Source organism: Hypomesus transpacificus, chromosome 4 (assembly GCF_021917145.1).
Source record: "Hypomesus transpacificus isolate Combined female chromosome 4, fHypTra1, whole genome shotgun sequence".
NCBI classification, from domain to species: Eukaryota; Metazoa; Chordata; class Actinopteri; order Osmeriformes; family Osmeridae; genus Hypomesus; species Hypomesus transpacificus.
This window is the reverse complement of record NC_061063.1, coordinates 5302998-5318148: the sequence shown is the minus strand read 5'-3', so window position 1 is coordinate 5318148 and position 15151 is coordinate 5302998. Positions and strand designations below refer to the sequence as shown.

General features: G+C 42.1%; 1 protein-coding gene across 2 annotated transcripts; it reads left to right on the top strand.

The window, feature by feature from the left end:
- The first annotated feature begins 5079 nt into the window (after positions 1 to 5079).
- sla1a (Src like adaptor 1a) lies at positions 5080 to 9126 on the top strand. Of its 2 annotated transcripts, XM_047018716.1 has the most exons (8): positions 5080 to 5310; positions 6026 to 6119; positions 6803 to 6902; positions 7134 to 7220; positions 7315 to 7418; positions 7844 to 7975; positions 8432 to 8561; positions 8656 to 9126. In XM_047018716.1, exons 2-8 carry the CDS (start codon positions 6050 to 6052, stop codon positions 8861 to 8863), a joined length of 831 nt encoding a protein of 276 aa, XP_046874672.1. In that variant the 5' UTR covers positions 5080 to 5310; positions 6026 to 6049; the 3' UTR covers positions 8864 to 9126. The 2 variants fall into 2 exon arrangements, with proteins under 2 accessions (XP_046874672.1, XP_046874674.1); XM_047018718.1 differs by lacking the exons at positions 5080 to 5310; positions 6026 to 6119; positions 6803 to 6902 and adding an exon at positions 6915 to 7012.
- The last annotated feature ends 6025 nt before the right edge of the window (positions 9127 to 15151 follow it).

The following is a 15151-nucleotide window of genomic DNA, read 5'->3' as shown; positions in this document are numbered from 1 at the left end:
AAGCGGTGAGGGAGTCGGGCTAGTAATCAGAAGGTTGCCGGATCGATTCCCCGCTGTGGCAAATGACGTTGTGTCCTTGGGCAAGGCACTTCACCCTACTTGCCTCGGGGGGGAATGTCCCTGTACTTACTGTAAGTCGCTCTGGATAAGAGCGTCTGCTAAATGACTAAATGTAAATGTAAATATACTCTTCTTCAGTTATCGGCTCAGAGTACATTCGGATGATGGCTATGAATGTACATCTGTTCCAACATATTTTTATTTATCGGTCTTAGGTGTAGGCAGTGGTTTTGATGCAGAACTGATCTTAGACCAGTTGAAACTCAACATGTCCAACATTCAACAGACTTCTGAAGATAGAAGATTGATTGGATTTAGATACCTTGAGATGTTGACTCCAGGATCCGTTCATCGCAGGGTCTGGAGAACTCAGACACACATCATTGACTACAAATCAAACAGTGTGTAAATTCAGGGGATGGATGTCTAAAAAAGATTAGCCTTGGATCGTTTCTAAGAAGTAATAAAACGAATAATCCTCCTGGAAAGTCAACAGTTAGATAACTATTGAAGCTATCCTGTGGAAACAGTTCTTGGACAGATCTCCTTTTTTTCTTCTGCCTGAAGAGATGCACTAGCTTCCCCTTCTAGAGAGACTATACAAGACAGCTATCAAGCCGTTGCACTTTTCAAGGTTATACAAAGCATTCACCTATCGGTAAACACTTTTCTGAACTTTTAAGTAGACATTCCCCAGAGAAGACAATGACAATGATAGACTATGAAAGGTGAATGGAGAGTTGCACGGTTATAGTATCCATGCAATACATTTCAGATAATCCACATATTTATGTTGGCCTCGGCTTTGTGAAATTCAATCCTGAAGGATGGCATTTATATTAGGGATGACACAAACAGCAACATGATTACACAAGGCATAACAGATTTAGAATCTTTAAGGAAGGGAGTCATCGCAGGGAAGATGCTTTTACTTTGCTTCAAAGTATTGTGGGGTCTGTGTGTGTGTGTGGGGGGGGGGGGGGGGAGGGGATGGCATCAACTTTCACAGGTGCTCGGTCAAAACATTTAAAAAATAGCCTGTAGTGCAAGATTAACTGTGTAATATCAAATACATGGTGTAATGACTAGGTAATGGGTGATGACACTGCAATAACACAGGTTCCAATCTGGCTCCTGAAGCGGACTGACTGGATCTTCGGGTGCAGCTGCTTATTATGGGCTGGGCTGGGCTGGCATCGCAACCGATAGTTACCTTCCCTGGACTTGAAGGCTGGCATTATCCCTAGGCCATTATGAGGCTGTGCTGTGTGTTGCAGAGTGTGTGTATGTGGCTCCTAGGACACTGTACACAGGTGGCTCTGTTATAGTAACTGCTGTAATCACAGGGCGCAGAGCACTAATCCCACCCAGCCATTAGGACCACTTTCCCCAGCCTCAGGACCTCTGACACACACACACAGACACACACAGACACACACACAAACACACACACCACAGTGCTCCCCTGTTTCCAAGAATTAATATTCATCGATGGGGTTATCGTGCTCGGCATAATGCGTTCACCTCAGCGTCTTTCCAAGCGCATCTTTATTGAAATAGACCAGGCTGTGTATTGTGTCGCTGACACGTGTGACGGAGAAGGATGATCTCAGGGGCGTGAATCCTGCCACGCATTGGGTGTGCACCGCCACTCACAGCAGCGTCAGGCGCTGTCATGCTGCTGGATGTTGCTCTGGGGATTCGCCGTGTACAGATGTCAAGAGGAAATCAGCAGGATGACCCAATTCCCCAGAGGTTTCATAGGCTCTCAAAAGTAAGGTAGAATGGACTTTAACCATGACTTTAATGGTAATTCAGGCCTCCTTCCACCCAACTACACTCCAGTGTTGAATTACCCCAGAAAAAAGCCTCATACAACAGTCATATGATGTGTGTCAATGTGTGTGTGTGCTTAAGTGTGCGCCATGAAGGACAAAGACAGACCAGGTAACTATATATAGTAACCTTATCAGAAAAAGTTGAACAGAAACAGATAAAAACAGAGAGAGCAGGCATGGTGGTGATGACGGATTCAGTATTACAATTTAGGCTTACCGAGATTCATTGACTAGGCTACACAGATCATGGTGAGCACCACTAAGTGGTAAAGGGATTTCTCTGAAGATCTTCCAAACTTTCCCAATACAGATAACAATACAGACTTACACACGCAAAACATATTCTGATTGTGTTTATTTGAGCTCTCGTCATGGCCTTGTTCCATATTTACTGTAAAACAGCAGCCATAGCTACACTAATTACAGGTATGACTGTTGTTGGAATGTTCATCGTTTTGAGGAAAAACGGAACAATGTCGACTGTGACATTCCTCAGTGGTTTTACATTTTGTCTCTTGAAAGGAAATCTGGACAAATAGAAAGCTCACAGACCACCAGAACGTTCCTGGGCAACCTTCTTTCTTCCACATTAAGGAGAAAGCCTTTTAATATGGACATGTCTTGATATAGATGACTGGAAAAAAAGATGAAGGGGATTCTTTGCAATCTATAAAAAGGCATGTAATTTTAAATGGCGGATGTGGGACTTCTTGAAACGTTCAAAAATCCCTCCTGAGTCCAGGCTAAGAAAGGAACAGCACCACTGCTAGCTATCATAGTCCAACACTAACCATAGGCAGCACCATCTGTCTATAGGGTCCAGAGACAGAGAGACGGCTAGTGATGGATAAAGAGAGTAATAAATAGACAGTCTACAAATCATTTACCACCTTCAAGGTTTAACCGACACTTGTCTGCCACATGTCTTGTAAACAGGCAACAAGACAGTCATCATGAAACCCTGTTGGACTGACTCCCAGAGGGAAATGAACTCCTTGAGTGCCAAACAAACATCATATTTATGACAGAACACCTGTTGGTCATATTTGTGAGCTTTTTACGGGAATCAATAAGTAATAATTATAGTTTGAAGCATCCTATTTAATCTCCTGTAGTCCTTTTAATCTTTTGTAGATAAGTGTGCTCATAATACCATACTCGGTTTGACATGTGTGGTTAACTCCCTGAAACTGTAACTGTTCCAGGCTATTGACTGAAATGAGGGTAGACCCAAGATATTCTATGAGATGACCAATATGAACAGACAGGAGGAGAGAACCCTATAGTGGACTGCCACACTAAAGGGTGTGTAGTAAAAATGGAACCAGTTTTGATACAGTGCAACTAGTTTCAATACGTTTTATATAAAATAGAAGTAAACAAAATAGAGAAGTGTATCAGAATTAGAACGTACTTCTTCTTTGGTTCTTGTTTTTTGTTCTTGTCATTGCAGGTCTTGTTTTTTTCTGTACAATGTGCAAGTTCAGTCACACGCAGGGCCGGCGTTTGCTATAGGCGAACTAGGGCGCCATGAAGAGGGGGGGCCAGATTCCGAAGTGCGTCCATTAATTTACTGTCCAGCACCACAAACAGAGGGCGCCGAGGCGGGATGGGGTCTCTCCGAATTTTGGGGGGGGTGGGGGGGGGCTGTTGAAGCATCTCACCTAGGGCGGCCAAGGTGCCTGCGCCAGCCCTGGTCACACGAATCCCTATTCATCCAAAATCAAATGTGTGTTAAAAACCTGATTTCGGTCCGGGCCCACCCTGCGGGCCGGACCGAAACTCACTGATTCTGATAATTTTTTCTTGCTGCTGTTGGTAATCTATGTATTCTTAAGAGTTTGACATGTTTTAAGTTTAGGGTTTAGGTTGGTTGAGGAGCAGTTCTATGGGCGCATGTAAAGCCCTCTGTGACATGCTTGCGTGTAAAAAGGGCTATACAAATACATTTAATTTGATTTGACATGTGAGCAGTACATTCCAATATAGTTCAAATGAAACCCAAAGCATGGTTTCAATAACGTTATTCAGAAGAGACCTGGAAGTATCTCCCAGAGGCCAGAAATGTCACTTTTAAAGTCCTCTAGTTTATTTCAGTGCAAACCAAAATGAGCACTTCCTCCTGGTGAACCACAACGGCTACACCCCCTCTATGTGATCATGTGACATCAGCCAACACCCAGCTAACCAGCATGGAGGAGGAATGGACTGCTGTAGGCTGCTGGATTCAGCTTATGGCTTAGAATGAGAGTCCTGTCAAAGGAGCAGTGAGTTATCAAAACAGTGTAATTCTATCTCCTCTCCACCAAAGGCTATGCCCTCTGAAAACATTACTGGACCACCTAGTGCATGAGCAAGACTGCTTTCCGGTTGCACTGCCAGTCATTTGGGTTTGAGCTGGCAATGGACATGGTCCTTGGCATTTCAACAAGTTGCCTATTGTTCATGAGAAACATGTACATTTCCATGTTAATGTTCAAAAGGTTTTCTATTTAAGTTAAAAAAAAGCTAAGTAAAGCTATTGCAGTATTAATTAACCAGTTGATTGTGGGGAGGGAGGTCCGTCCTGGTAGTCTGCTAACCAGTAGTCCTAGTAGTAACCTCCTGCAGTCTGAAGTCAAAAAAGCTTGCAATTTTCCTAGAAGTGAGCTCATGACAGTTAGATAAACAGGACAGCCCAAAACATTCATTAATAATCATTAGACAACAAATCTGTGTGAAAAATGTATAGGACAAAATGTAAAAGAGGTTTACTGGTTAGAAGCCCTTTATTTTCTGTCTTTGAATCCTTACAAATCCTAATCCCAACACAAAGTCCAAGAGGAAACACTGACAGTATTGAAACACACTACAGAGAAAAATCCTTATCAATTTATGATTTTGTAACATTCCTTTCTTAAATTCCTGTGTTAAATGATGTGGCTTATGGAGAGATGTTTTGAGCGTGGCCCCAAAGTGGCCTCTCTAAAATGTTTATGAGAAAGTCCAGAACGTGTTTACACTGGCAAATGATTGTGAGAAAATATGAATGCTGTTCTAATCTACATTATTTTGGCAGCTTTTGTTATGTGATTATGGTTTTCACTCAAAAAGTCTTGTTAGAATCCTTAGGCTCTTCTGTGTTGTTTTGAATACCTCAGACATTACAACCGAGTTCTCTCTGCGCTGTTCATCTCTTCCTCATTCTAGAACAGGAAGTGAGTGTGTGACTTGCTGCGCTGTGACTCTTCATTCTGATGGCTAAGAAAGTGTTGACGTTTGTTCGTCAAAGTTAAGATCTCTGTACATACGAGCGCACAGCGGACATGGCCTCAGACCCTGTGGTTTAAGAGTGCTCTGGAGTCTCATCTTCCACCCTGCCAGGCTTCAGGCTCCCACTGTGGATCACTACATGAGTCACTGTACCACATAGGTAAGTCTACACCCACCTGGGAAGGACACCGTGGTTGCTGCTGCACAGACCTGGGTCCAACATAGATACAATAACATCCATCTGATTCGGAAGTATTTGAGGCACGTTCGTTTGATATCCAATGACAAGTTCGCAACCCAAAAATTGTGTTTTTTTGATGAAAGTGTGGTAAAGCAATATTGTTCAGCAATGGTTTTGACATACCAGGAAAGATATTTGCATAAGATCGTACACAACTGAATGATACAGCACACGTGGAATTCCTGCATTAAAAGTAAGAGGGAATCATATTTAGGCAGCTGCATTATAATAAAAAAATTATACTGCCCTACAAATCCTTGCTTATACATTTACATTTACATAATACACATGTTATGGGAGGTCCAGCGACTCAATACATCCATACAACACATACAACAGGTTGTGGGAATATCAGTTTTGTATTAAGGCTGCTATTTCATCATGTTTAGGTGTGTGTTGCAGTAGAAAAATGTGTCTGATAACATCAAGCCTCAATTTCCCAATTCTTGAGTGTATGCTGGGTTGACACAGCACTTTGGTGGCTAACAGGAAGTTACAAAACAAGGGTTTGGGCACAGACACTGGGTGGAACTTTCAAAAGAGACATTGACCAGAAACGTTCTCTCCCCATCATGTAGGGAAGTATGGTCTTAGATATGACTTGACAGCAACACGTCTCTCTGTCTGTTCTCAGAGCTGGGCCCTGACGAGTTCCGTGATGGGGAACATATTGAAGGGAGAGGACGAAAATAAATCCAATATGGACAACAATGACAGCACCCTGAGGGGTAAGACATCCATTCTTAGACCATGGCTGAGTTTCTTTATGTAGGCATTCATTTGGAGAGAAAGGACACAGTATGGTAGTCTAGTCTGCACTTACTCTATGGCTCCCAAAGGGCATCTGTCTGTGTGCTGAACACATTATACACAGTAGAACACAGTATACACAGTAGAACACAGTATACACAGTAGAATACTGTACTGTGCAAAAGTCTTACGGAAAACCTAAAACAGCTACATTAAAAGACTAAACAAAGCATGCTATACATGTTGCTCCTTTATAAGGATACACTACTGCAGGATGCAAAAAAAAATTATAGCAAAAGATGAGCTTGACATGGTACATATATTTAATTTCAAAATGAAGTTTGGTGAGGATTTACTATTTCAATAAATGCAACATGATTTCAAAATGAATGTTTCGTATCTAGACATTAGAGCAATTGTACGATCCTGCTGCCTCCGCATTAGACAATAACATATGTCCACTAGATCAGGTGATACAGCAACTCAGACCAGTTTGGATTAGTTGAACAAAATGCACCAAGTTTGGGTGGTGTCCACGCTGTCAAAAAGGAATCGGTTGCTAACTGTATTTGTCTGCAATTTGCGACCTATCTGGCTCAAATGGGGACTCTGGCTCAAATGGTGACTATCTGGGTAACATGGTGACCCCTTGGTTCCACAGATTCTGAGGATGAAATCCTCATCGTGCTCCAAGACTACCCATCTCCAGATGTCAGCGAGCCCCTCTTCAGGATGGGAGAGAAGCTCAAGGCCGTTTCTCAGTATGTTCATACCGTTCACTGTCTGACCGCAGGCAGATAGAAATGCAGAAGGCAACAATGTCAGTGTGGATCCATGTTAATCTGTTTCGGACATTGAACCTATATATTCTGTAAGATGTACTTAAGTGTTCTGCAAGGCGTTCCCTGTATTATTATTATTGTAAAATTGAAATGTGTTTAACCAAAGTATCGTTATTAATTCCCCCTTTTCACTTGTTTTGCATCGTTCAGAGAAGTCGGTTGGTGGAGAGTCCAGTCTGGCCCACCAGGAAGTGAAAACTATATTCCTAACAACTATGTAGCAAAGGTGTATCATGGGTAAGAAGGGGATTGTCAAGAAAACCATACCATATCATGTCATATAACTGTGATTGTACTAAGCTATCATGCTGTCATTTCTTTCATTTCCAAGTTGGCTGTTTGAGGGAGTAATGAGACGGAAGGCAGAAGAGCTGCTCCAGCTCCCTGGACACAGACTGGGCTCCTTCATGGTCAGAGAGAGCATCAAAGACAAAGGTGTGCGGGTGTGCTTCATGTATCACTGTGTGAACTATGAACCAATATGTATTCGCTGTGTGATACTAAATACGGTTCAGATCACTTATAGTTCACAGACAGCCGCTGTGTGAACATGACCTTTCCAGAAGTTATTTCAATATGTGGTGCATAAACAAATAAGGAGGAAGTCCCACACATGTATTTCCCATTTCACTATTGCTCATGTCTGATGACTTTGTTACATTGTCATTAATTGCTAACTAGCACCATTTCCCTCTAGCGCAATAGCAGATTTGCCATGTCTGTTAAACTGTATGACACAGTCCATACTACGGACACTACATTGCATTAATTGCTGTTATGAATGACTGATTTGCTCAGGTGTGTTCGTGTTTACAGGTATGTCATCCCTGCCAGTTTGCTGATGTGTTGTGTGTTTACAGGTGTGTACTCCCTGTCAGTGAAGCACAGGTCCATAAAGCACTACAAGGTCCTGCGACTGGACAACAGCTGGTACTACATCTCACCGAGGCTCACTTTCCAGTGCCTGGAGGATATGGTTAACCATTACTCTGGTACAACTGAACTCTCACAAACGCACACATGCACGCATACTCATCACACACACAAAGAAAAAGAAAATAACCCTCTGCGCTAAATATAGAAATCAGCGGTGGCTGATAATGTACTTATCTTTCCTGTCTGTGTTCCTCAGTTTCTCTCTCAGTAACTACTCAGTAACTGTGTGCTAAGTGCTGTTGAATACAACAGGATGTAAGAGGTGTTAAGGTTTTAACCACTGATTTAGTATGCCCTTAACAGTTCTAAAAGTTATTGTAAGTGTGCGTTTGTCTGTGTGACGATGAACGAAATTGCAAGACTCAAGTACACAAGTGTAATGCTTACTTCATAAAGAGACTGTTGCAGTGCATAACCATGAGTGTTTATGGGCATTATGAGGACCACACTCCTATGAAAAGCCACAAGTGTATAGTGTAGGTATCATATCTGACGGTTCCCCCCTGCCCCAGACTCAGCAGATGGCCTGTGCTGTGTCCTCACCACCCCGTGTCTGTCTGGGAACGCCTCCACCCTGGAAGGCCCCCCACAGGCGCCCCCGGTGGTCATGAGGCGCCACTTTGACTGGAAGAAAGTAGACAGGTAAAGTAGTGACCATCGTGAAAGGGCCGATATAGTATAGACCGCTGTGATATGACTCCATCCCATTCTGTCTGTCTATCTCAACCAATCACAGAAAAGAGCTGGTGAGCTTAGAGAACCCCGGTAGCCCGGACAACAAGGACGCCATGGTGAGCTATGGCGTTCGGAACAGCATGGCCTCCTACCTGTCCCTGACGGGGGCCCTCGACCCCGCGGAGAAGAAGAAGAGCCGGAAGAAAAAGAGCAAGTCTCTCTACGTTCTCCCCAACGGTACTCTGGACAACATGGACTATGACTTCTAGACAGAAGGAGCAGGGTCTGGAGCAGGGAGCTTACAAACCTATTTATCCATGTGGAGTGGAGCCAGAAATACGTGTCAGAGTTGAGTTGACACATATTTGAAGATTTGAAGAGTCCCCTGAGATGATCTGAAACTAAACAGTGACATTTGAATCTGTACTGAAACAACTGGTTTAGGGTTATTTTCTTATGTAGGCTTCTTCACTTTTGAACAAGGATATCAGACAGGGGTATAGACAGCCCTGCTGCTGTGAAACCCACAGGGGCTGTAGGGTGACCTGGATAGACCTCCTCCTCCTTCCCTTCACTCCTGCCCTCCAACGTTGGTCTCGGTATGAGACCGGTGAATGGAATGGAGGATTATGAGAAGCATGATCAATAATTCTCTGCTCTTAATACTGCTGGGAACTATCAGTGTGGCATCATGACAGTCATAGTCAGACTTGAATGTATCTGAAAGTGTTTGTTTATTATGTTGTATATTTTGGAGGTTTATTAAATTATATCTTAACTTGTCATAGGTGTAAACTTGTTGTGAGTACTTACAGTGCCCTCCAAAAGTATTGGAACAGTGAGGCCAATTCCTTTATTTTTGCTGTAGACTGAACACATTTGGGCTTGACATCAAACGATGAATGTGAAACCAGAGATCAACGTTTCAGCTTTTATTTCCAGGTATTTACATCAGGATCTGATGCACAAATTAGAAAATATCACCTTTTTGTTCGAACCCACCCATTTGTCACGTGAGCAAAAGTATTGGAACATGTGACTGACAGGTGTGTTTTGTTGCCCAGGTGTGTCCTATTACATACATTATTCAATCAATAAATACCACTGAATGTCTACACTCAGGTTCAGATTGGGTAAGATAGGTTTTGTCTATGCAGACTGTATTCAGAGGTGAAAACAACATGAAAACCAGAGCGCTGTCTTTGGGTGAAAAACAAGCAATTGTGAGTCTTAGAGAAGATGGAAAATCAATCAGAGCCATTGCAGAAACATTGGCCATAGCCAGTACAACCATTTGGAATGTCCTGAAGAAGAAGAAAACTACTGGTGTACTAAGTAACAGACGTCGAACAGGTAGACCAAGGAAAACATTGTAAAGGAAGAATTCGAGTGGCACTGTGTAGATCTGAATAGTCAAGGGATATGGTTTTAATACAATTTATTGGACTATACAATTACATAAACAAAGCTTTGCTGATCAATCACAGCGAAGGAGGTGTGCCATCCACACAGGTCGTTCGCAGGAGTGATGATCAGCCAGCACACATGCACTGCCTTATATAAACTTAAGATCAAATGGCATTCTATAAGGTCAATCAATCAATGTAGCAAACTCTGTGATTGGCTAACTCAACTTAGTGACAGCTTAACACAATACCAAGTGTCCAGTGTCCCAAAGTTCTTTGATGTCACAGCTCTCTCCAGAGCAGTAGATAATAAAGCCACAGGGGTTGACCAGTCAAATGGTCAACTGTCCTTTGTGTGACCATCTTCAAACAATACTTTTAATTAACACAAACAATGAAACAGGACACAGTCCTTCTAGCCAAAGTTCAGAGCAACTATCTCATTGACCCCTTACAGTAACCAGAGGACAGAAGGCCATATCAAATGCTTCACCCATCCCCCAGGGCAAGCTGCCCACAGAGCCATCAGCACCTCACATTCCTTTGAACTCAACTTAATTATCTTGCCTTCCTGTCTCTTACCAATGAACATAGAAGATTATAGATTTCATACACATACATCTATGCATATTACCAACATTTCCACTACAACATCAGCAGTTGATGACAGAAACATTGTGAGAGCTGTAAAGAAAGACCCTAAAACAACTGTTAGTGAGATCAGCAACAACCTCCAGATGGCAGGAGTGAAAGTATCACTATCTACTGTTCGCAGAAGACTTCATGAACAAAAGTACAAGGGCTACACCAGAAGATGCAAACCACTCATTAGCAAGAAGAATAGGAAGGCCAGGCTGGAATTTGCCAAAAAGTACAGAGATGAACCTCAAAAATTCTGGGACAAAGTTTTATGGACTGATGAGACAAAGATTAACTTTTACCAAAGTGATGGAAAGGCTAAAGTTTGGAGAAAGAAAGGAACTGCTCATGATCCCAAACACACAAGCTCATCTGTGAAACACGGTGGAGGTAATGTCATGGCTTGGGCTTGCATGGCTTCTTCTGGGACGGGCTCATTAATCTTCATTGAGGATGTAACACATGATGGCAGCAGCAAAATGAACTCGGAAGTCTACAGAAACATTTTGTCTGCCAATTTAAGGAAAGATGCAACCAAACTGATTGGCAGAGCCTTCATCATGCAGCAAGATAACGACCCAAAACACACTGCCAAAACAACAAAGGAGTTCATCAGGGGCAAGAAATGGAAGGTATTAGACTGGCCAAGTCAATCTCCAGACTTAAACCCTATAGAGCATGCATTTTACCTGCTTAAGAGGAGACTGAAGGGAGGAACCCCACAAAACAAACAACAACTGAAAGAGGCTGCAGTGAAAGCCTGGGAAAGCATCAAAAAGGAAGAATGCAAAAGTTTGGTGACGTCAATGGGTCACAGACTTGCTGCAGTTATTGAAAGCAAAGGATTTGCAACTAAATATTAAGTCTTATTCACTTAAATATGTAAGTATAACTGTTCCAATACTTTTGATCACATGACAAATGGGTGGATTCAAACAAAATGTGATATTTTCTTAGTTGTGCATCAGATCCTGATGTAAATACCTGGAAATAAAAGCTGAAACGTTGATCTCTGGTCTCACGTTCATTATTTGATGTCAAGCCCAAATGTTTTCAGTCTACAGCAAAAATAAAGGAATTCGCCTCACTGTTCCAATACTTTTGGAGGGCACTGTATATGTCATGTTATGCCAGATTGCTTTGCGTTGTCTTGTCTTAAGAACTTCAGTGCCCAGTTTGAATCTGTGTTGGTCTGTGCATCTGACAATAATCGATTTGAACCTGAACTTGTTCTGTGTGTGGGCTTTCTCTGTTGGTCAGCCAGTTTCCTGACTTTCTAATCTTTAAGAATGTAGATTAAGTTAATCATATTTGTTGATATGAATCTAAATAAAGTATGTATGACATTGCACAAGTGTTGGCAAATGACTTATGCAATAAACAGTCAAAGTGAGGCTGTGTGTGTGACGTGGATAAACTGCCAGCACGCAAACATCCTCACGTCAGAGGATATGGCAGCTAACAAACTGTGGTTAAAACTCTTGCCTTCACTATCTCCTCTAGTCTATTTTTTCATACACTGACAATCCATATCAACAACATCTTAAGCCTGACCATAAGTTGAAATATTGAGCTTTGTTCTTTCAAGTCAAGAGTTACAACTTCAATGGACATATGTGAACATATGTTAGCATTAACATCACTTTCATAACAGAGAAGAAGCCACATGCAATTGTTTGGAATCCATCCTGTGAACAGGAATGTAGGCTTCCAATCTGCACCAAGTACAGTGGGAAGAACAGAGCGTTCCTCCAATCAAACAAACATCTGGACTAACAGTAGACTGAGGGCGTATTTTGTTTATCCCTGCACATTCACTTGTGATGTTGTTATGGCTGGTCATACATCTTGCCAAGTCTAGAGTGTACCAAGAATTGCCACCATATGAGCTGTTGATTGTGCAATGCTGCATCAAAGGTTGTAAGCTAATGTAAGCTATTATATACAGGGAAGCAGATGATGAGCTCTAAACTTGATCAAATACAAAAGATAACAATACAAAAGGTAGCAAAATACAAAAGGTGACAAACAACTATTCAACATGGTTTCATAAAACAGCAATGGGCAACTTCTAGGCGACATACTAACCGACATTATCCAAATCCGAGCAAGCAATTTAAAGTTGTGTGTTGAACCTTGAGGCTATTTGTCCACTTTTGTTAAACATGAAACAAAACATGAAGGTTTTCCAGTCAGTGGCATTGTAAATCCAAAAATTTTTTTTAACTTTGAATGTGGCTTGTTAACAGTGTACTTGAAGCCCAGGGGAGAACAAAGTCAGCAACACGGTCTATATAATTCATTAAATTTCATTAAGTTTCCCAGGGCCCATGGTAGCGTCTCACAGTATGTCTGACTCTTTCGGGAAACAAACTCAGCACTTTGTAGTGACTGAATTGTCCACAGGTTCAAACATTTGTGTCATCTGGTTTTAATAAGCTATTAAAATCTGCAGACCCCAAAAAACCTGCTGATTTAGTGTGTTTAGGGGTTTCAGGCAGGGGGTGAGAGATACTGAGAGAGTGTATGCGTGTGTGAGCGCTGGTGTGTACATGCATGCTCATGAGTGTTTGGGGGGGGGGGGGGCATCTGTGCTGTGTGTTATTTGCAGAGCTGGCCCCTATATACAGCTGCTTAGCATCTAACATAGACTCAGCTAAAGTCACATACACTAAATCATTCTCTCGATCATTCACCAGGACGAAGTACCGAGAATTAGACCGCTCATTATCTCCACATTCCCTCAGCTTTACACTGTGACCTCAGAGAAAAGTAGAGAAAAGTACAGAATCTGTCATTTGGGACACATCTTGATAACGTTCTTCCTTAAGGTCGGTGTTCCATTGCTTACAGGAACACAACTGCAAAGATATTCATCTTTAAATGACTAAAATGTAAGATCCTTGGTTAAGATTTGAACCAATAACCGGATCTCTGACCCCTGAATGACCTCTTGTGTAGTATCTAATGTAGCAAAAAAAGCCTTCTCCAGCTTAGCCATTTCACACAACCTAATCACAGGGTTTGTGTCAATAGCTTTTCCAAAGAAAAAGCGTGGTTAACAGAAATGCATATTTTCAGAAAAAAATACAGGGCTGCCGTGCCAACGATCACATTTCTCTGTGTGTGCACAGTAAAGTTTACAACCAAAAAACACAACAAGTAGGAGAAGAGACTTTTCAACATTAACAAACCAGGACATGTCATCTTATCAACAAACCTGGGACAAGAAAGGGCTAATATATGAGAGTGTTTCACTTGGTTCAGATTCACTTTTCCTGTGGTTTGTTTGATGTTACAGTGGATCTAAGCACCAAGGAAAACATGTAGGGATCCGTGAAGGCCACAGCTTCGCCCTGAAAGGAAGAAGAACAAAAGAAAGAGGAGAGTGGAAGTCTCAGCATCTTGCTCTATAATGGACAGGGAGCAAGTGTATGCTGTGTGTGTGTGTGCGAGCGTGTGTGTTACTAAAAGCTCCTCTATGTAATAAGGTTTCTCTAATCTCTCACATCCTCAGCAGAGGAGCAGGCCAGCTGTCCAAACGTCTGACTTCACTGCCTCAGTGTTTGATGTGTTCTGGCGTACCTAGGAAAAAAGATCTGGATCAATGTTTACTTTACTCAATCAAGAGGCTTTGCTGCACCCATTACTTTTTAATTAAAACAGAGCGTAATCCTCCAGTTTTCCTTTTTAACAGTCGGCTACATCGTCCCTTAGAAGAGGTGGTTTGGAGAGCACTGGAGAATGAGGAGGCCTTGCCCAAGGCGTGACAAATAAAAGGGTGTTAAGGGCTAGCATTGTCTGACACACAGAGAAAACTTCCACCAGGGCAGCCCTTCAAGACTGGGACAATTACATGAACAGAAACTATTCCGTTTTTTTATTTGCGTTTGTAAAGGTTATCTTAGCTGTCTGGAATGCTAATTAGGCATGACCAGTTTTTTTTATCTATCCCTCATGTTTTTGCTATATTTCTTAGCACTGCCTTAGACATACGAGTAGTACTGATAGTACAATATTAGTTAATGCCAATGTAACAGGCAATGTGACAATTTACAGTTAGACATGGCAGGATGGAATTAGATTCGAGGTTATAGTGACTGATTGATCGCTAAGGTTGTTATTGGATCATAATCATACAAATTTACCAGAATGGAGCATCACTATGATAAGAACTGAGGACCCAATTCCTAAAAGTAAAAACTTCCAGGGCTTGTAAGATAAAGAACTTTCAGCATTAGCTTCCAGAGCACCCCAATGGCACAATGTAGTTTAAAGTCTGAAAACTGGAAGCTTGGGCCAAAGCACACAACCTCATCCAACTCTGTCCAGAGAGCCAGAGCAAAACAAACACAAATGGAACACTCCAGAACAGTCCCAAGCTCCCCAAACCTTGCCAGAGGGTCCAGGGAGTTCTGATCATGCTATCCCCTTGCATGTGTCATTCTGTCCTCCTTTTACAAGTAAAGAGAAGAAAGACAGCAAAGTGTTTTCCATCCTTTCTAAAAGCCT